We start from the raw sequence: 22543 nt of genomic DNA, 5'->3' as shown, positions 1-22543 counted from the left end.
GAGTTCAGGAAGTATAAAATTCTTTAAATGCTAAGAGAGAGGGCAAGAGGCTCCTTACTGCTTAAGTTGTTTGCAAAAAGGAAGCATCATTAATATTTCATGGGTTTTTTGCTTCCTGTCTTACAGTTCTAAGAGTGTTACCAAGTTTGGATAAATGTTTTGAAATCTGGAATAATGAGAACCAAGTTGAATTTGTGGAGGTCTATGTGTCTCTCTATCATAAAGGTTTGAGGAGAGTTCTAATGGACAAGCAGAACCTGGTAAAGAAGACACAGTGTGTTTAAGGAAAAACTTTTTCCCCTTGTGTTAAGTCCTTTGAGGAAAGGAGAACACATGCTGCTGTGATTTCATGTTGCTAGTTAATGTTTAATTACTGCAGTGTGTAACACATGGTAGAGTGAAGCTTGTAAATATGGGTGTTTGCATTTTTATTATTACTTAGTACCGACTTTATGATAAGAAAATGACTCCACAATATTATATTGTAAAAAACATCAGAAAGGTACACCATAAAAATGTTATCTACTTTGAGGAATATTACAATTCTGTTTTAAAATGTAACACTGTAATTGTTGGGTTTTATCTAAACAAGTCCCATGGAAAGAACAGAAAAGCTGAAGACAAAGGCCATTTTAAAATGAAGCTACAACAGTCTTCATAAACAAGTAACGTGAAGCTTGTTACTTAATGATTTTTACTTTGTTCAGAGGAAGAAGTGAAGAGGTAAAGTGTAAATTTGTGAAAAGTTTAATGAGAAAATAAGAAAAAGTAGACTTAAGGCAGAAGATATACTTGATGGAAGAGAATGTTCAATATTGTGTGCAGTAAATAACTTATTTTCAGAAGGTGTTTATATTTACATTTTACTAGCCTGGAAAATGGATTTTAGAACTTCCTTGAGTCCCTGTCTGTGTCAGGTAGTTATGACTAAGGAAAATTAGGGAATTCGCAGTTTTGATTACAGGCTTTTAAGCATTAGAGACGGTGGTTTCTGGCAGTTGTAATTGCACAGGTCCCCGGTGTTTCCTCATTGTTCTTCTGTTGGATTTCCTCTCATAAGCCAATGTCAGAAGGTATCATTAGTTTCACTCCCCATCATGAAGAGGAGAAGAAGAGCAGAAGTGGAAGCAACCTTGGGAAAATCAAGGGAAGAACACATCATAAAAGAACTGAGACTAGTATAATGTAAGGAATAAAGGGAACACCACATGTGAACTAGTTATGAAGAACAGACAAGTCTTGAAATGTGGGACTGCAGAACTTTCATAAGTTGAACAGAAAAGAGAATGGGTGCACTCTGTGGGAGGGGAAAGGGAGAAGCATACATCTTCTGAGGACAAACTGGAAGATAAGGATAGAGGTGTTGCAAAGGAGTAAGTCTTCAAAAGAACTAGCAGAGAGAAGAGATCTCACTTAGAATGGACATAACAGGTGATATTTTTTTTCCTAACAGAAGAATTATACAGGGGGTATATAGGAGCTTTTAGAGGAAAGAGCTGGTTAAGTGTAGGTGAGAATCATAGAGCTTAGTGGTTAGCCTCTCTAGACAGGAAAAGTATCAAAGCCCTGGTCTTCCCGCAGTAACTCTGACCATTACTACAACAAAACATACCATAATTGGTACCAGAACCTCGACTCTTGAAATATTTTTGTTGGTATCACAGTGCTATATATTGGGACTAAGAATAATTCTGAAGGAAAATATAATAAAAAATATTTATCCTTAAGCCTTTATGTAACAAGGGCTAGTCTGTGGGGATTTTTTGACAATATCTAATAGTAATGTTACCAGCATTTAATACTTTTAAAATCAGAGTCAACTCAGCAGCAAGGAGTGGATTGAGTCCAGCCCTGCTAGGTCTGTTAGGTGTTGCACATCACCTATAATGCCTGGAAACTCTATTAGCATTCTACAGATGCTCTCTAAAAGACCAGGGTAATGATAGGAAATATAGTGTGGAAAAAGAGGAAAGCAGAACTTCTAATGCTGTTGTATATGTTATACAGCTTTAAGTTTCTTGGAAGCTACAGCAATATACCTACAATTAAGTTCCTTTTTTTAGGTCTGTTTTTACAAAAATGTTGAGAATTAACATTTGTGGTGTTTTGGAATTCTTTAATACAGTCTGCAAATGTTCATGAACATTATTTAAAGTTTCCTAAATTAACTTGAAAAATAATTACTGAATGCATATGCAATAGCTTTAACAGCAAAAGTGAAAACAAATATCCAAGTGGCTATTAGCGTAGAGTTAGTTTGATATTAATATCCCATAAAGTAAGAGGAAATAAGTAATCTTGCCAGTAATAAACTTCGGGTAGCAATAACTTCCAGCACAGGAGTATTTTCCATTTCTTCAAAGCTCACTTTAGAGTCCCTTTTTAGATGTTATTTTTCTTTCTTGCATGTCATCCATTAAAGATTAGCTGTGGAAGGTTGGAGCATGGAGAGATTATGAATGACAGAGCAACTCCTGCAGAATAATAATCAGTTTTTGGTATTTAATGCTGTTTGACTTTTGCAGACACATTTCTTATTAACCTTTGGTACAAATAGAAATCCAAGTTCCTGATATCTCATGGAGAAGATGAATTCAAGATCTTCTTCCAATTAAACTGAAATAAGGCCAATATTGGGCTTTAGCCAAAAGAACTCAATAGTTCCCAACCCTTGTGTTTATAAACCTAAATATGAATGATATTTTACAGTTTAAGGAGCCAATGCATATACTTCCCTAACTGACTTTTCTGTGCATCCTTCATTTGCGTATTTATATATATTATATGTAAATACTATTTCCTAAATATATTTTCAAAATATTTCCTGGTAAATAACAGAATTTTGAAAATAGCTGGAAGATTTGAATCCTCTGTATTGGAAGGTAGACAGTCCATCTAAAGGACAGAAAACACCCCCCAAGGTGGGAGTGTTGTGACTGAGAACATTTTAGCTTAATTTTTAACAACTTAAATTTGAAACAATGTAATTTTACCTTCAGATTGTCAGAATTGTTGATTGTCAAAAAGTTGCATGCAGCTTTTTGAAGTACAATATTTGATGAGCTGGCATAGGCTAAAATGTGAATTACTAAGCTATTTATGGATGGAGCTTGTTTGTAAAAAAACAAGCTAGTGTCTTCTGCATTTTTTTTATTATTAGGCTGGCCCTTCTCTCTTCCCTGCTGTGGTGCTAGATGAACATGAAGAATTAGGTTTTATTCAGGAATAAAAAGGTCTGCAAATAATCTATTTCTTGGGGTATTACAAAACCTTGTCTTTAACCTGACAAATTATAACTTGCAGACTTTAATGCAACATTTGTATTTTTCCCCCTAAAGTAAATATTTAGGCATCAGTAATTATTCAGTGAAAAAAAAGTTTAGCAGCATTATGTTTTGAATTTTGAAGTCAGCTCTGTTTAGTGTATTAGAAGCAGAGGCTTAAGTATTGTACAGGGATTGGCTTTCACAAGAACTGCCTTGGGGTCTGTGTATAATAGTCTGTCCTATTCTCTCCCACTTTATTTTTTTTTTAATTGAATTGGGATCTGAGTACACAAAGAAAACCCTATGCAGAGCTGCCACTAAGCAACTTTAGCCTTTTATTAAGAACACTGTGTTTATAGCATTGGAAATGTAGGAGCAGATGAATGCTATGTGCTAAATACATACAACAAACACAAAGCAATAAAGAAGTCGCTGTGTTCTATCAGTGTTTGTTCAGATTGCTTTATCTATAAAGTCACATTTAGGTGTAAATTACTTGTAGTCTATAATTCCGGGTATAGACTGGTGAAAACTCTAAAGTAGTTTTCCTATGATCTTCTTATCACTATTTTGCTTTTATTTTTCAGTTATAAGTCATAACTGAAAATAAAGGAAAGGTAGCTTTCAAAAAAAAAAGCTAAGAACTTAAGTTGTCTGTTTTGTAATAGAACATTTCAGCACTATTTTTAAGTCCGTCAGCCCTGGAGCTCATGGTAGTTTGCCATTAACCTGAATGACAACTGTGTAAGGGCCTTAGGCTTTGAACATTTCTAGGGATTATCTGCATTTTGTAACATGTACGCGCAGAGACCAATTAATGACACATTTTAAAGGCTTTCATAGCAGTGCAGTAAATCTTTTTCTATTATTATTATTTGGCTATGATAAAATCGACTTCTTATTTAAGAATTGTAAACATAGTCATTAAATCTAGTAGAAAGAAGTCTCAAAGGATTTTGATTTCTAAAATGACCGGATAACAAATACATACATGTTTGTATTTCTGTAAGGAAAACAAGCATATATCCATATGGCTAAGTAAAATTTAATAATAGTGGCCCATCTGGAAATGACAAGGGTGGTTTCCAAGTCCTCCTGTGATTAGACAGACAAAGACCTAGCAATGGTGGACCAGAATGGGAGGAGTGATGAAAATGAGAAGGCAGGTAGTCTTTGCACCTCTTTTCCCAGTATTCCCTAATTCCTCACGTTTGTGTAGCTGCTACTCAGAAATTCAAAGTGAAAATAAAACAAAAATCCTTAAAAAGCTTCAATTAAACCTCTGTGTAGGATAAATTTCAGCGGATGTTTTTTTAATGGGAGCAACTGAACAGGATAAACAAGCAACTCATTACAGGAATCTTGAATTCTAAGTATGACTTGGCCAAGCAAGTTCTTTCATGTTTCTACTTTTCCTTCAGAATAATATACATCTGCAAAAGGCAGAAAACAGAAAATTTTCTTTGCTTCATTTTTCTCATGAGTTCAACGTTCAGTGCTATGCTAGAGCTGTATACCTGTATGAAGCAGAAGTCAAATCATACATCAAAAATTTTTTTGAGTCATTAATTATTATTATTTCAGTCAATTCTTGACTGTTTCAGATGCTCAGAGCCTTTTTTGTAAAAACATATAATCTCATCTGTATTTCTTGTTGCTGTAACGTTGTAACTAGCAAAATGACTTTGAATGTACCAGAATCAATGCCAAAGAAAATCCCAAGTCACTTATTGTTCGGCAACCACTGATCTTGAATACTAAATCTTAAACTGCAAAACCATGACCTTCTGCAATAATACATTGTTATTAACCGAAAAAACTTTCTCACCGTGTTTTTTTTCTTGGAAGTAGCTGATCACTGTAACTAGTGCATGTTGCAAAAACAATTAGCAACCTTTTAATGGTACTATTTCTTGAATCACTTTTTTTTTTTTTTTTTAAACTCATAGTCTAAAGCCAAAAGCAGTATTTCATCACATATGTTAATGTCAAACACCTTGCAAAGTCCAAAATATTGTTATTATTTCTGTAAAAGTGTCTTCTGAGATAGCGGTGTGGGTAGTGTTCTCATCTTTTTCTTATAAGGTCTGGTCTGTATTGTGGATTTTAAATTTTTTAATGAGTTATGTGAAGTGATTTCTGCTGCCATAGATATTTTAAGTCCTGACAATTTCTTCTTTCTTGCCTCTCCTTTTTTTTTTTTTTTTTTTATTATTATTTACACAGATGACCTCTAGGAAATCAGCAAACAGACTTTTTTCCTGGGAACCATGCTTCCCTCCCTTCCCCCAAAGTTCTGTTGTTTGGAAAATCATGAAGCACTGTTTAAACTAGAATGATTTCCAACACACCCTCTCAATACTGCTGTATTTTAAAGGTAGTTTAAAAAGTGTAGAAGATAGGTTTGCCAAAAGAATCAGGTTCAACTAAGAAAATATGTACACTGCCTTGACTCAGTAAACTCATAGTCACTATGGTTCATCTTCTTCATATTTACTTTTGCCCATATTAGAAAACAATTAGCTTACTAAACAAATTTGAGTATTTGGGAAGAAAAAATCTACTTTGAGTCTCTCTCATTTGACTAAGAATTACATGATATTTGATAAGCTTGTTTAAAAATGGACATATCCAAATATTATTGTAAACATCCATTGATTTGTTTTACCTGCAATATAAGTATTTTACTTAGTTGGCTTACATAGTAGCTAATAATATTTGTTAATGTAATTTAACTGCTGTGAACCTTTACTGAACAAATATTGAAATTTATACAAGTCAAAGAAAGAGAATCTCTAATGACTTTTGTAAAAGCTTCCATTTAATAGTTAAGGAGAAAAGTTTATATGACATACCAGATGCAATTAACAGTAGATTTTACATTTAATAAAAAGAAAGAAGCATATGTATTTGCTTTATTCATTCCATCATAATTTGCATTAGAGCTGTGGGTGTTTAATGAGCAAATTCCAGCTAAAATGCTATATTGATTTTCTAAGTGAACTTTGTAATAGCTATCTACCTTACAAAAGCTCTCTGTTTACAATTGTTTTCTTTACTAAAAACTAAAAATGTTTTAGAATTGATGAGTTTAGCATAATGATTCTTTTAAAATAAAGAGCTCTTTTAGAGTATGCAGGGGTTTTAGTTACAAGGAGGAAGATGTTATTAAATTATTCCAAAGCAAATAAAGTTTATGCAACGAAATAGTAATGTCATATTTGTCTATATGACAATGTTTGCAAGTATTGGAGAATAATGGTTTTTTTCTTAATTTAGCACTATGGGATTTAAATATTTTAACTCTTAAATGTCATGTATATGAATTAGTAAATGAGACAATTCATTTTAGTTAAATACTTGAATATTTATACTTCATTTTTATGTGTCATTTTCTTGCTTGAAACCTGAGTTCTACAAGAATTTGTGTTTCTTCTTGGTCAGGCCTCAAGATAAACAGGATAGGGTTGGTTGGTGCGCCATTGGAAAGTCTCCAAGAAAAACCTCGTGGTGTCGACCAGAGCAGTTGGTGACTAAGTAGCTGGTTGACTTTTTTCATTGGATCAAGCATCAAGTCAGTGTGCCAGTACAGGGCTAGTATTTTGCTGGATATGCCATAACTTGAATGGGACTCAGGAGCCTAACTTGTTACTCTCAATTAATTTTTGCCTGCCATTTTTAAGAAGCATAGGGATGATAATATGTATTTTCTTTACTTTTTTTAATATGGAGGATTTTTATGTCACTTTCTCATAGGCTTTTAATTAGACAGCTTATACTTCACATACTTTCCTAAATATGAGACAAAATATTCTGTTTTTATTATGCATTGCAACCCAAAGGTCTATGTATTTCGGTGGTTTATTTGAAGAATTCGGTGATCCCTATGGCCCTGAACTTTTACTTGTGACTCATCCATGGCTTAGTCTGAATGGTGGACGTTATTGTTAACAATATCATACTTCCCACATACTACCCACAACTGTGTAACTGTTGTAGTATTCCATATAATATTAAAAAGAGGAATTTGTAAAATATTAAAAAGAGTCACAATTGTATAGGCATTGGATAACAGAATCGTTTAACCTAAACTCAGCAGAAGCTTTGGCTGGTAAAGGAATCAGGTAAGTTAGTCCTCTGTAGACCATTAAAATGAGTTAGATGAGGACTGTAAGTATTTTTTAAATTAGTAATTTCTTGTGGCCAATGTTAGTATTGCTACATTAAAATGCCATGTAGGTAAGTATCTTTTTTTCTTTTTTTAAACTTAGATTACCATGTAGGCATCTGACGTGATTTTCTACACTCTCCCTGATCTGTTTTAATGTGAAGAAATTAACTTGCACTATTACTTTTAAGAAACAGAAGCAAAACCCAAACACCTGTAATTGATATGGAACTACTGTAATTTTTTTTTAAATGTAGTTAGTGGATCTGGTCATTGGGATGTTTACTCCAAAGCCTCAGTTTAGTGTAAGGATAAGAAAATAACAAGAAAGAGTTGCTCAATTTAAGTCACTTTTCCATAGCCAGCAGTTAAAAGACAGTATTTTGTAATGGACCTTTGGGTGGCAGAAGGGTTCACTGTTCAAGGCAATTAGTCTCTGTGCTGGTATCAGAAATGGTAATATTTGAGATAAGCATGACTTTTAAGTAACTTGAAAAATCTCTTTTTCGGAATGTTTTCATACTGTTATATATACACGTTACTTTGGTTTAAGGACGAATGAGCAATAACCTGTTTTTAAAAAGCCCGTATAGTCATTACTACCACTGGTTATAGTTACAGAGAGAGGGAATTAGATGTACCAAAACACACTACTTGTATGTTCTGGATCCACTGTAGCAAATTGTTGTTTTCCATGCTGAGGTGGGGATGTTATAAAGTCTGACGAAAGAAGGGAGGCACACAGAGACCAGAATGAAGTTAACCAATCTGGAAACTAGTTAACCCCAGAACAGTAATAAGTGCCAAATTGTTAGTTACTTTAGGCAGCATTCTATTCATCCTAGCAATTGTTTTCATTATGAAAATTGCATAGTTCCACTTGCAACTTTATGGAAAGGATTCTCTGTGCAGCGTCTCTGGCGTGATGCTAGATAAACGGACATAATTTACTGGAAAAAATGATAGTAAACAAATATATTCGGGTACAGATAGGTAATAATTACCATACAGAATTAATCTGCTTGTGTATTGCAGATCCAGCTGGGACATAGCACTTGCATTGTGGTTTACCCAGGCAGTTAATGCTGGGGCACTAGGTTCTTTGCCATCATAGATCTCAGCAACGTAAGTGGAAGTCTGGTGAGCTGAAATGACAGCCTGCCTCATACAATTTGTTCTTGTTCTTGCTGAGCCACCTACCTTTGCAGACGTTAGACTCATCCTCTGCACGTGCTGCAAACTTACTGCTGACTGCCAGTCCGCATGCATGCAGTTTTGCAGCTGGTTTACTCATGCCTTAGTATTTCCATTCCATATCAACCAAAGCTTTCTTGTTGCAAAGAGGGGAAATAGATCTTAAAGAAAAAATACACTATTCTTGTGGAACAAGTAAATACTTAAATAGAAGATAATTAAATCAGTGTTCGTTAAATTTTGTGTAAATTTCTTTTTTTGTTGTTTTGGTTTTTTTTTGTTGGGATGCAACTTGTTACAGCTCTGGCCTCATGACTAGGCTTGCAGCTCCTGTGCAGATTTTTTGTAAGAGGTTGGACTGCACTTCCAGAAGTAACATTTAGCCTTTCCCTGTCTTCTTTTGTCCAGTCTGTTGTCATTGTGCAACCTTTTGCTAGACCTGCAAAAATTGCTTCATTATTTCTCAGTAACACTGTTGTCCCCAGCTTGAGGACAAGAGAATTTCTTTCCTACCTTGAACATCTTCCTAATTAATTTCTCCAGACACTTTTTCTGTTCATCTTCTCACTTGTCTTACATCCCTGGTTATCTGAGCTGTTTGTGAACTGTATGGAAACATGCTACTTTCGTATTTCAGTTGGTTGGGGAATTTGGGGGGTTTTTTTGGTACTGATAAAGTATATTCTGTGCCAGCAATATAGCTGCTACCAAAATGTTCCTATTGTTCTGTTCTGTGAAGAACCATAAAGTGTTTCATGTTATATCACACTATGAAGCTTTTGTACAATAGTGTACAAAGGTGAAGTAAAAGTCAACTTAACGTATAAAGGCAACAAAGTTGATCTCAGTTGAGGTAAGAATGGCGGGATAAAGCTCTAGGCTAAAGTGAAGGGGAAGGAAGCCTTTCTTTGAGATCTTAATGACTGAAGCAGTGGTTCAGAGGAACACAGAGTTCTGAAGTGGGTAAGGAAGCCCACCAGCATTGGCTTAATATAGAAGGTTCTAGAGAAATAAATGCCAAAATTTGAAAGATAGTGTAGCATGGTGTTAGGAGACTTTGGTTAAACAACAGCTAGGCAGACTAAAAGGAGAACATGGAGAATTCTGGAACCTACAGACCTCAGCTGAGTTTTTTGGAGGTGCCTGTGGCAATCAGAGAGGATATCCTCTGTCTTGAAGTGACAGCGGTCCTGCTATGGCATCCTGAAAGTCCCTAGACATTTCAACTGCGGGGTTTTATGATGACTGTGAGGAGAGATTTGCAGTATTGCAGAGGGAAATGAAGAAAGTATGAATAAAGATTTTAGTGGAGGCAGGGTGGAGGTAAGGATTCTGGCAGTGTGCCAGAGATGGTGTTAGACATACTGACAGGGGAGAGACAGGAAGAAAATGTAAGCTTAGGATGAGGAGTGACTTGAAGGTGTTAGTTCGCTCCCAAGGATAGACAGTAAATCTTAGTTTATTGGCACCTAATGCTCCAAGGTCCACGTATGCCATAACAGATAATATAATAGTATATTACACAATAAAGTAAAGGCTTGGCAGAGAAGGAGAGATGCCAGCTGTGCCACTCTTGTGATACCAGAAACAGACTATGAAAATATTAGAATTTTTTATATTTAATATCAGAGTGCCACCCTGATAGGAAGCAGCGTGATGGTAGTAGTTTTAATCGATCATTACTTTTAACGCCATGTCCTGAAGAAACCTACTCCTGCCTTATATGATTCTGAGCTTTAAGAATTACTTTGCCATTAAGCAAGTATTCAGAATGCAAAGCAAATAACTTCCCTTACCCTGTTTGATTATATAGGGGTGAATTTTAAAACACATAGCTTTATTTCATTCCTTAAAGTGTTCATTTTAGCAATTAACAGCAATTTAGTGTTGTATCTGAAGAGTAATATACACCTTATCCAGAGTAATCCAAGGTCAGTGGAGAAATCTTGATTTTAGGAGATGCTGGCCAAAGGCCCATGTAAGTGCATTTATCCTACCAAACTTGTTTGTTAAATACACTGGTTACTTTTGCAGGTCTGGTGGAAGAAGTTTATTCTGCTCAACGGGAACGTGATGAGGCTGTCATGGCAAGGCTTAGGTTAGCCAATGAAGAGAGAGACGAGGCATTTCTACGACTCCAGCGTTTAGAAGAGTCTCTCAAAGAGTAAGTATACATTTCCTGCCCTGTGCAAAAGAGTGGTTTTGTCAGTCTGTGACTGCTCAACAGTGGCTATATAGGAAATTTTAGCACAATCTTCTCTACAATGAGATACTAGGGTGGTGCTAGTCTTACTGTGCTACTGGTTAATTTGTTAGCCATCCTGTAAGACTGTATTTTTCTCTGGAGACTGAGAGCAAGGTGAATAATTTTGATCACGAAAATTAAAAATATAATAAAAAGCTTTAGTATTGATTTATTCAGGGATAAATAAGACAAATGTGACATTTTATAGGGATCTTTTGACATGGAGTACCAGAATGTCAGTCAGAAGTTGCAATATATAGGAAATCAATAAAGCCTTTAAGCCCACTAAACATTTCTTTCAGCAAAATGTCTACTAATGATGTGGGTGACATAGTAAAACTATATGGGGTTTTTCTTATCTTTAGGGTAGGAGCAGTTTGTAGGGCAATAAGAGTGTTATTAATACTTCATAGAGCTTTATGTATGCCATGTTAACACAACAGAAATAGGCAATCTTATGTTAAACAAAACTGTTAAATCAGGAGAGGAAAATCAAGAACAGTTTATTTTCTGACTTCGAGATATAGGCAGCTTTGAAGCTACAATTTGCCTCTCCCTGTAATCCTTCTCCATCTAAGTTGTGATCATCTTGGTTACCATCTATGGTAGTCTCCCAAAGAGTAGTCCCCCAAAGTCTAGAGTGGCTGAGAAATTTCTCCTGGTTTTCTGCCAAGAGAAAGCCAAAGCAAACAGTGAAGTTTTTCATGATAGAAGACTGAATAGGTGCAGTTGTTAGTTAACTAAATGGCAGGCAATTATGTTTTAAATAATTGATTCTACTAAGAGCACATTTTCCTCTTTATGGCAGTGTACCAATCGTCTTCTTTTTAGTATTTTCATAGGGAAGGCCAGAGAATGTTATCTGAATAAATTTCAATAATCTGCCCATAGTTTGTGCACTGTTACTCTCTGGAATTTCCAAGTTGCTAGAGTTTGTCACAACCTGTAAGTATGGCTCAACAGCAGGAGAGTCCATTCCCATGAGAATTAGTGCACAGTTTGTTAAATGTCTGTACAGAACCCATTGTAGGTGTACTTGTATCTGAAATCTTGCTTTGGGCAACAGTATTTGAGGATTACAAGTGTGCTTTAAATTCCCATAAGAGGCACCATAACTGTGAGCCTTATTCAGGTCTTTCCAATTTCTTCTGTCACTCTTCTAATTTCATATGTTACAAGAGTAAAGAAAGTAAGAAAGTTTTGTATGGCCCCAAACATCAAATAAACCTCACTTGTTTTCCCTTCAACCCCTTCTGTCTGCTTCACTCATGTACTGGAACACCCATTCACTTCTAAGCAGAAGGATGAGAAAAGAGAAGAAACTCCATTTCTTGGAGAACATGCATACTACCTTCCCCAAAAGAATATCATTGCAGAAGGCACTGGATACACTCATAATGACAAAAAAGGTACTTGCTCCAGGGAGAGGGTCAATAACTCCCTTGGCTGATAGCTTGGAGCCAAGCTATTACACCTTGTTGTCATTTAGAGAATTTACATTGTTGTTGCTGTCATCCACTTGGGTGCTCTTTCTGATGCTTTATAGAAAGGCCTCATACCGTAATGCCATTCTCAGTCTTGGAACTGGCATAGGAGACTTCTCTGTGGGAACACCAACCCAATACAGATCAAAATTGTGATGGGCTAGCCAGCTACTGTTGGTTCAATACCTGATACACATTCCTCTTTGCATAAACCAGTGAGCCATTGTCTGTAGCTACTATTTCTTCCTGTATATTCTGCAAGGGTGCAGGTCAGGCTTCTGTGTGATATTTACTGTCATAACAGCCAACAGCAGGACGCAAGACTTAGGGACAAAACTATTTTAATCCAAAAGAATTGTCCTTGCCAGGCTGTATATGTACTGTAAGATCATATTTTACAGTATTTTCCAGGTTCTCCTGTTCTGCATTACAGAGGCTGATTGTGGCAATGACAACTCAATGGGAAGAGTCATACGCAAGTCTTTTCATGTCCTGATTGCTCTGTGACCTGTCACTGGAGGCATCCTGGACATGAACAAAATCCTTAGGCAGATCCCAAACAGGTTTATGCCTCCCATACGGCACAAAGATGTCGCTAAAGGGTACTGAAAAATGTTACATGCTTTTACTTTCATTGATAGTTTCAGTGTCAGTCACCAGAGCAGTAAAAGAAAAATCCTAATGGACAAAAGCCACAAAGGCAGAGAGCTCAAAAGCTTCATTTGTTCCCACTGTAAAGGTTGTTAATCATCCATGCAGTGAGTACTTAATGATAATGTGCAATCCCCTGAAAAGGAGAAAAACTCATTCTTTATGTTCAAGTAGTCATCATGTTCACTGTATCAGATGTCTTAATATGCCTCTCTCCTTACCTCGCCACCCACTCAGCCAAACTGCAAGTTTGATAGGAATGTCTTAAGCCATGTCAGACAGTGTAAGAAACTTCAAAGACGTCTTGGTCCTTTCCACCAGTTTGTATTCACTGTTACCTCAGCCCACAGTGATTGCATCCATTTGTGTAACCTAACCAAGGTCAAGCTGACCACAGCTCTTCCCTGACCCATATCAGTCCTCTATGTGACAGCACCTTCTAGATAATGTGGTACTTCTTCCAAAAAGAGCAATGGTATGGTACAGTGAAACATTTCCTCTTGTGATTATTGTTTGGGGAGGTTTGTCTTCTTTTTTTTTTTTTTTTGAAGAAAGTTCTTCGCTGATTTTGAAATCTTCAGGCATTACAGAACCAAGAAGGCAGGATTGCCTCTGTCACGCTGTTGCTTTTCTTCTGGTCCACTTATTCTAAGCTTACAGGTTGCTCATTCATGCAGCCGTACACCCTGCAAACAAGAAGAGGTTGAGTGAAGCCAAGATTCCTGCTGGAACACCAACCGGGCTCCAGCACTTTTCAGAACACTGGGCATCTTTACTAACTGTGGTAACATCTCAGCTGAGGTGACAAGACATGCATTTCTGTATCTGCCTGGATGTCTGTCATTTTGCAATGGGAGGAGCAAGCCAAAGCTGTAACTGAGAAGAGTCAAGTTGAGGTGTGGCATTCTCAGAAACAGTCTCAACCATTTTCTCAACCTCTTTATTCTAAGTAGTTTATTACTGTGGCTGAATGGAAATTTTTTGAGAGTTCACCTCACCACTCCACTAGTCCTTTGGAAGGAGCAGAGAAGATGGGGTGAGTGATGAGGGACTTGGTTTGTTTTATTTAATTCTGGAGTTTCTTCTGTGATCGTGGAACTTTTCTAGCTACCACCCTTAATATTTTCTTCTTGATGCTGATTGTTCAAAAGGTCAAGTTCTCTGTCTCAGATGTGGAGTGCATAGAGGTTTGGCTTTTTTTAAAGAACATTGGCTACTTGTACCACACTCATCAAGTTTTAGAGCATAGGTCAGTCCTTCCATCTGCTTTGGACTTATTCCAATCAAACATCTCTACAAGAGGGCAATATTGAGCAGTCAGACAACCTTTATCAAATGCTTTAATGCTTTCTTTAAATTAGCAGCTGGAGCAATTCTGTTGTCATTAAACGGTAACAACCAAAATTCTTTCAGTCCTCTTGGCCCTAGGGATTACATTAGCAGAATGTGTGTAGAAATGGGAGGAAGAGGAATCCTTGGTTACTGCTGTTTAAAATCATGGGCGATCAAAGGGTCACTTACTTCCTGTGCACAGCAGAGCAAATACACAGCTCTGGATGCTGCTTTTCAAAAAATACTGTCACTTGAGGTGTATGTGTGCCTACGGAAAGATCCCTTGTGGCAGCAGTATGCTGAAGGGCTACACTTATACTAGAAGGCCCTGTTCTTTTTCCCACTCCTGTTTCTCCCTGAGGTGTCTTGCTTGCCCAGCCTGTTGGTCGTCTGGGTGATTTTGTTGACCCACACTTTCAGCACGATAGAAGTCCTCTGGAGAAGCTGGGTCAGTACTGCCAATTTACTTTGACAAATACCGTTCCTTTCATTGTGAATACAAACTAGCTGGAGATCCATTTTTAAGTCCCACATGAAGTGGCACTTAGAGCAATGTAAAAGTCTAAAGCAGGAGCTCTACAAGGGGCCAAGTCAAGGAGCCAATTCTGAGAATTTGACTTAAAATATGTTTGTTATTTTATGATTTGTGTTACTTTATGGATACAAGTCCAACCCAGCAAAGGTTAGCTTTTACTGTTTTGTTTAGTTCTGATGCTGACTGTGTATCTTGGAGTAATTACTGCTTGTGAATTCCACATAAATATACCAGCTGCTGTATGCTGTTAGTACATTCTGAATTATTTATTTGTTATTTCAAGAATTAATTTCTGTACTGGTTGATTTACTATGCCTTATGTATTGTTATCTGGTAAAACTAATAGTTTAATGCAAAAGGTGCTAGTGTGCTGTCAAGTGCTCTGTGATGTTTGCTAGCTAAAATCTTGGCTTCAGAGCAGCACCTGTCACAGCACTGTTGAAAAAATGTGTGTTGCTGTTTTGTAGATGTTTAACGGTACTAAGTCTGTCTTTTAAAATACAATGTGCTAGTGACAGACCTACTTTTAGTAGAAGTCACCATTAAGTAAGTAGCAATGGAGTGGTAAGGTAACTTTAGTATACTTGTTTTTCCAGAAAAGAGGTCTCTTCCTTTTTCAAATACACACAAGTGTTTTAAATAATATGCTGTCCATATAACTAACCTTAGGTAAAATAAAATGCATGTTATCCCATTTATTAGATTTTTGTGCTATCACTCACTGCTTTTGCGCAGCCAGTGTTCAGTGCTGTATGACTAAATTCCTTGTATCATCTTTGTATTTGACAGGTCAATATATGTTCTGTTGAAATAGAAAGGGAGGAAAGTGTGGGGGGTGGTTGTTCCAGAATTAAATAAGAACCTTGCAGAGACTTAGCTTAGCTTGCTTTTCTGTGCAAGATATAAAATAAAGATATTTTTAAGGAAACTTCAACTAGGTGGTTTTCCTCATTTTGTAAGAGAGAGGTGGAAAAATAATTACCTTGAAATGAAAAAAAAAAAAAAAAAATCCATGAAAGTCCTGTCCTGTTTCATTTGGGGTGCTGTAGAACAACAAAAATACCACGTCAGGTAAAACTTGTAAGCCCAGAAATAAATAAAATAAGAGCATCAGTCATTTCTATCACTGGGGAACTTTCTTCATCTAAGCACATATGAACAATTGATCCTTGTAGTCATATATAGCAGTAAACATTAATAACTTAACAGTCTGAAGTCAGTGCTGAAGATATGGAGCATTATTGAAAGATGGAGTCGAGCAGGTGGCACTTTAATATGTTCAGTGTCATGGCTGACTCTAAAGACTAGTAGAATGAAATTACTTGAGGTTCTAAAGATTTAAAAAGCGAACTCATTTTGCTGCACTAAGGAAATGCTACTGATCAGGCTTTCTGTGTCCCTTTTTTCTAGGCTAGAAAATATTAACCCTGAAGAAAATGACATGGTAAGCCATTCTCTGAGGAGATTTCTTGATGTCAGTCTTATATCTTAGAGGCTTAAGTTCAATTGAGTGGGTTTCAAGAACTAAGATGTGGGAAAAAGAAGAATTGACACACTAATAATGTACATCTTTGCTGCAGTATGAAAATTCAATAACTTCACTCAGTCAATTTACAATTCACATGTGCCTATTAATTAAAACCCTATATTAAATAAAATATATTAAAACTTCATGTCTGACTAACATATAATGCTGCTGGTAGACATTACAGGAATTACTGAACAGAATAAACAATGCAGACACAGGGATAGATATACTGAAGAATGGAGCTATAATTCTGAATCGAATACACAAGACCAAAGAACGTAAAAAGAAAATAATAGCTGAAGAAATGAATGCAGTAATAGAACAACGGGATGCTGCTTTGTCTCAAGTAAGTCTCTACAAGTATATAATCACTCCATACCAAATTCTTTTTTTCTTTTTTCTTTTTTTTTTTACTTTATTTTTGGTGAAGAAAATTATTTCATTTACTTTTCTCTGTTGAAAATGTCAAAGAGAGCCCAAGCAGTAAATGAGTGATTAATGATCAACTGTTGCTTTATGATAGTAGTATCCATTGAAATGCCATCAATGCATTTAATGAGAAAAGTTATTAATTATTTTTGTAATTTTTGCACCTGTTCACTAGCTGTCCCCTTTTTTAAAAAAAATATTTTTCAGTGTATTGACCAATCTAAAAAGGTAAGAGCTCAGTTTTGCTGTATGCTGTATTGGTATAATGCATTGGATGACAGTAAACAGGGACTCAAGAATTTGTAAAGGGTTATAAGTGGCAGAAATATACATTAAAGTAAGATAACAGTACCACATGCAACAATGCAGGCAATTCCTCCCTTTGTTGCTTTGCATTCAGGAGATAAAAATCAGCCTGTGGTCCTTGACTCTCCAAGTCTTGTGCTTCTGATACATGACTTGAAAGAATCCAAGGTCCTTTTTTCTTCTCAGTTCACTTATTCCCGGCAATTTCCTATTTTCTCAAAACATTATTGTCTTCATTCTCTTTACCATATGAAGAGTCTCCTTGCTTTTCCCATCTCATGAAAGAGTTTTTCTGTTGTGTTTTTTTTTTCCCCTACAGTTTTCTTTCTTGGGTTTTAACCTAGATTTAGCTCAATAGGGACAGGCTGTAGGGAGGAGCAGTCCAAGTAAGGGATATATCTCCTGGGAGAACACAAGATTTTAGACTGGATGAAAGTCCTTATGTATTCATCCCAGGCAAGAAATTTCATCTGACTCTTCCAATACTGAAAATTTAGATTTTTCATGTGAGTTACCAGTGTTAGCCCACATCTAACTAATTTTATTAGATTTAAAGTCAGGTTTGTGATCTTGAGTGTATTGGTAATGTTGATGGAATTTATGTTGTATTGAGAAGTCTTCTGGTAAAAGAGCCCTTTTTACATACGCTGTAATTTTCACTTTTTTTACAGTCATTGTTTTTGCATTCTCTCCTACTTTAACCTTGACAGCCTCATCTGCCTGATGCTTAAAGTATTTTGTGTGTCTATCCAGTATGCACTGCAAAGCCTGTTAATGTTGGAAGATGTTAATGGTGGAACTTTACTTTTTCAGTCTACTTTCCTTTGCTTTTATAATAATGATGAACAGTGTAGCAACTGGGAAATATCCAACAGTCCTGCCAAAAGTTTATCTTCTTTGCACAGGGCATCTGACAATTGAGCATCTTATAAGAGAAAGCTTTCAGCAAAAGAGAAGGATCTTCTGATATTTTAATTTTTGTTTTGTCAGTTTTTGCTTCTTTGTTGAAGTGGACTTTCAGACATACTTGGACCATTAAACTTTTATAAAAGGCAGAAGAATGTTATTGTAGGGTATTTTGATATACATTTCAATTTAATTGATTTTTAAGCTGCCTGGGTAAGGAATAATCTTTTCCAAGTAGTCAGCTTGGAAATTAATAAAGATAATTATTTTATATAGTAATGGCTCAAGTGCCACAACTAGCAAAGCCATCTTTAGGCCTGTCAGCAAAAAGTACAGGTAATGTTAAATAGATAGTGCAACCAAAAAAGTAAATTAATAAAAATCCCCACCAAATGAAAATTTAAACATTTGGTATTAGCTGTGCTACTGTGATACCACTTGCAATTTATAATACTATTGGTTTAAATTAATTATTATTAATAGAACTCTATTGATCATGTGTTGTGTTTTCACATATGTGACGCTTTTACAGCTGTAACTCTTGAATCTAGAAAATAGGTCCTTGGAGTTGAAGCTACCATTTCAACCTGCATTTCTCACTTGATGATTCCTTGGGAATTCATACTGTACTTGAATTATTAGTAGTCTTTTGTTAACAAGCGATAGTGATAGTTATTACAGTGCTAACAGCAGGAACAATAAGAAAGGGATTCCTACATTAGACCACAAAGGGACTGGATATAATTCAGGGGATGTATATGCTTAGCATAACAAATGCAAATTATTGAAAGTTAGATCTAGGGCCGCCTCAGGCATTCATAACATCTGCAAGTTAAGGTCTTTTTCATTTTGATGGAGGTGACATCATATATGAGGGGAGGGGGTTGATGAGAACAAGCTAAAACAAAGCAAGAAGAGAGTAAACCATTAGCGTGCTGTGGCTATCCTCTGGAAAAGGCATTTTGAAAATTCAGAGGTCACTGGGCAGTGGAAGCTAAATGCTTCATGACACATTGTGTGAATAACATGTTGCTCTGTTCCCACTTGCTGTTGTGTGGTGCTGGAGACAGCAATGTCATTTGAGTGACCACCATAAACGGTTCCATAGGACAGAGAACTGCCTGTATGGTAATAAGGGTTTGGACTGACTGTGTTTAATGGAGCTGCATCTGTTATCCTTCTTTATTATTTTCTTCACAATAACCTGGCATTTGACAACTGAACACAGTGAATATAAGCAGTATTTGGCTTTTTGGATTTTACTTGTAGGATTTCTGATTTTTTCCAGTAAGAAACAATAACACAAAAGCCTTCACAGCTCAAACACATTGCTTTGATTTCAAGTAAGGAATAGGTTACATTCCTAGAGAATGGACATTCTATAAACCGTACATTTCTTGTGACCAAGTAAATACAGATGCTTTCAGATACTCTTTGAAATGCAGTATGGCAGTGCTTTTGCTGCTAAGGTTTAACTGGGCTGCTATTGCAGCATACTTGACAGTGGTTAGCTAGTTGTGATTCTTCTATTTTGAATTTTACTTGAATATTTTTTTTATTCTTCAAAAAATGAAGAGCACTCTCCATGTCTTGGAAAGGTCATGAAAATGGGTTTTTTTGAGCTGTAACACCTGAGAACATCTGCATATTTTTTTGGAGATTTCAAATGTGAATGTCACTTCTTACTAGGAAGCAGATAGAGGCACTTCTGTCACTGTATTGAGCTGTGCATGTGTATGTAATCTTAGATCATTCACTAGATTGCTGAGCAAATATGCAAACTACTTTTTTGTATGTGTGAAAACAAATAAAATGGTATAAACTCAAATATTTGATACTACTTTTAGTATGTATTTTCAAGTGAATAGAAAACAAACAAGTAAAGCGTGGCTAAACATTGACATCCATCTTCTCCTGTACCAACCCCCTTAAAAAAACAAACTCAACTGTTTGGTTGTATTTGCTAAGATATGTTTGTTAGTGAACAGATATTGTGTTATACTGGGGAGCTTGAGTCTGGTTTATGACTGATCCTCTGAAAGGAAAATGGAGAAAGATGCTGACTGTCATGAGAAATAAAACATCAGTTTCTTTGCTGTAAGGTTGTTTTGTCTTAACCTGTTCAAGGAAAAACCTTATTTGTCCAGTTGGTTGTACCACAGCTCTGCCTTTCTTCAAAAATCTTTCTTGCTTGGGTAATCCAATTAGTGACAGAAATTAAATAAAATTTACATATGGCATAGTCACATTGTGTGATCTTCATAAAATACTTTAGAGAAGTGATTTCCAGCAGGAGGCAATACAGTGCAATGTCTCAAACTAGCAACTACCTATTAACCATATCACACCTTATCGACAGGAATGTTAATATGATTACAGGGTTGGCAGCTGAAGTTGAGGACTTGAGTAAGTCATTACAATTACTTTTCTTCTGGTTTAGAAAAGAAAGAGGACCTTTTAATTGGCACAGCTTGAAGGAAGTTTTTTTTTAAAGCTAAATAAGAGGTGACTTATAGTTCAGGAGATCGTGTGTTTGATATGTTTTCAGTCCTAACTTTCAGTCTGTAAATGTTTTTTTTTTTCATTGTGAACAGTCAGTTCTATGCAGAGTTTTCAATAGTAAAGGTGTAGAATTTGTTGCTAAGGGAAAACAGTGGATTCATGGCTGGCAAAGTAGCCTCTGTAATACACTGATCTTGAAGCAATAACATAACTGGCAAGCAAACCTGGTTTTACAGCTTTGAATAGTTTGATCACATCCTGCTGTGCAGGAACATGCTTATGACTGTTCATGTAAATAATTGGCATGCACCCAGTTGCTCATCTGAAGCAAGTTGGAGTACCTTTCTCCATTTTGAGGCACTGTTTGGCAGCAGGCAGCACTTTATCATCGTTGAAAACAAAGATGAGAAGCAGTATGCTTGACTGCCCATCATTATCAGTTTCGACTAATGACTAATAAATGATAAATGTCTGTACAATAAGCCAGCTTCTTGCTAACTTCTTTTTTTATGTTCTCCTCAAGCAATTTCCCTCCTTTTACACCAAATAAGGTGTAGAGCTCTGTGTTATCTGTGATTCACAGAGTATTAAGGCATTCTCAGCACACATGAGTGAACAGGTCTTTTGAAGTAATAACCCTGAGAGCTGTCTGAAGTGTAAAAACAACAAAAGCATATGTAAATGAAAAAAATATTACTTACAGATCTTGGGGCGTTAGTTGGGGAATACTCAGGTGACAGGTTACAATGCGTCATAACTCTCTTATCTTAGGACAGAAGTAATCCGTTTGCAACTCAAACCACAGTCTGGGAGGTTGTTTTTAGTAATTTGAATTAGCAGCTCTGTGTTTTGGTCCCCTTTGACACTTCCTGGTTAAGGATACCGATCTAGTTCTTGGTTGGCAGGAGCACATTTGACAGTGTCCTCTTAGCTGCTCTGCCAGGATGCTTTCCATGCTACCTTTTCCCTTTTGCCACTGATATTTGGGAACAGGAAAATAAAATGTTGGACACTGTATTCACAGTTATTTGTGAACCAGGCAGCTGCTGTGGAGTACTAGTGATTTTGGTCAAGGGCTTATTTGGGGAGGGAAGTGAAGGTAAAGGGGATGTTTATTGTAATCTGAGGATCTAAGCACCATGCTAGTTCACTCTTATGGCTGGTTTCCTTTGGGCAGGCAACAGCAAGTTCCTGTTGCCCTCATTTGCAGTGCTTTTCTCTGAGAGGTAACAGATGAATGGGCAAAGGGAAATTACTTCCCAGCAGGATGGTTAAACAGAGAGAGATGAGCTGTCTGTCAGATGCTTCCTTTTACTCTGCAAATTTAGTCCAAGTCCTGAGAGAAAGCAATAGGGATATGGAATAAAATGTAGAATATATTAAAAAAAAGTAGTGAGATTTAACATTAAAAGTTGCACTGTGACTGCAGGGAGACAAGAAACAAGAGTTCAGATGGTTGTCAGTTTTATTGGTATTCACATCAGTGGCTTCAGGTAAACCTCACAGACATCTCTACTTTGGAGGTAATGCTGAGTAAAAGGGAACCTGAAGAAAGATCATAAAAAGCCAAGTTGTACAAGCAAATGTTGTGATCATTAATATTAGTTTTCCATTTGATTGTGTTGTACTGGAACAGCACTTTATAATGTCACATTTCATTTCCTGTGTAGCTAAATAAGATAATCCTGTGAAAGTTTGACTAAATCCATGTTTCAGGAAGTCCATATTATACTGAACATGGTTAAATCTGTGTTTTCTTCACCGCTTCTCAAGTGAATCTTGCCAATTACAGGATTTTTAGAAAACCAAACAGAGATAGTGCCTGCGCTGTAGTTGGGAAGCATGGAGTAAAACTATTGGGTATGATGCCTCAAAAGCATCAAGAACCTTTTGCATCTTACAAAAGTGCAGGTTCTTCCCTACTTGGCTGCTTACTTTTTGTAAAAGCAAACCCAACCTGAAAAATTATAATTCTTTACTTTCTGAGACAATTAGAT

The 22543-nt window shown here is 36.3% G+C and overlaps 1 protein-coding gene across 1 annotated transcript in view; it reads left to right on the top strand.

Annotated features, from left to right (window-relative positions):
• Positions 1 to 22543, top strand: part of LOC104526098 (mirror-image polydactyly gene 1 protein) — a gene marked incomplete at both ends in the record, with an annotated part of 91150 nt that overhangs the window by 5697 nt on the left and 62910 nt on the right. Inside the window, 3 exons of the mRNA XM_010169455.1 lie at positions 10663 to 10792; positions 16286 to 16319; positions 16579 to 16749. Coding sequence (XP_010167757.1) covers positions 10663 to 10792; positions 16286 to 16319; positions 16579 to 16749 — 335 coding nt within the window. The remainder of the gene's footprint in view (positions 1 to 10662; positions 10793 to 16285; positions 16320 to 16578; positions 16750 to 22543) is intronic.

This window comes from Antrostomus carolinensis, unplaced genomic scaffold (genome assembly GCF_000700745.2).
Source record: "Antrostomus carolinensis isolate BGI_N321 unplaced genomic scaffold, ASM70074v2 scaffold15906, whole genome shotgun sequence".
Lineage (NCBI taxonomy): Eukaryota > Metazoa > Chordata > Aves > Caprimulgiformes > Caprimulgidae > Antrostomus > Antrostomus carolinensis.
The sequence above is the reverse complement of the archived record's forward strand: the minus strand, read 5'-3'. Positions and strand labels throughout refer to the sequence as shown.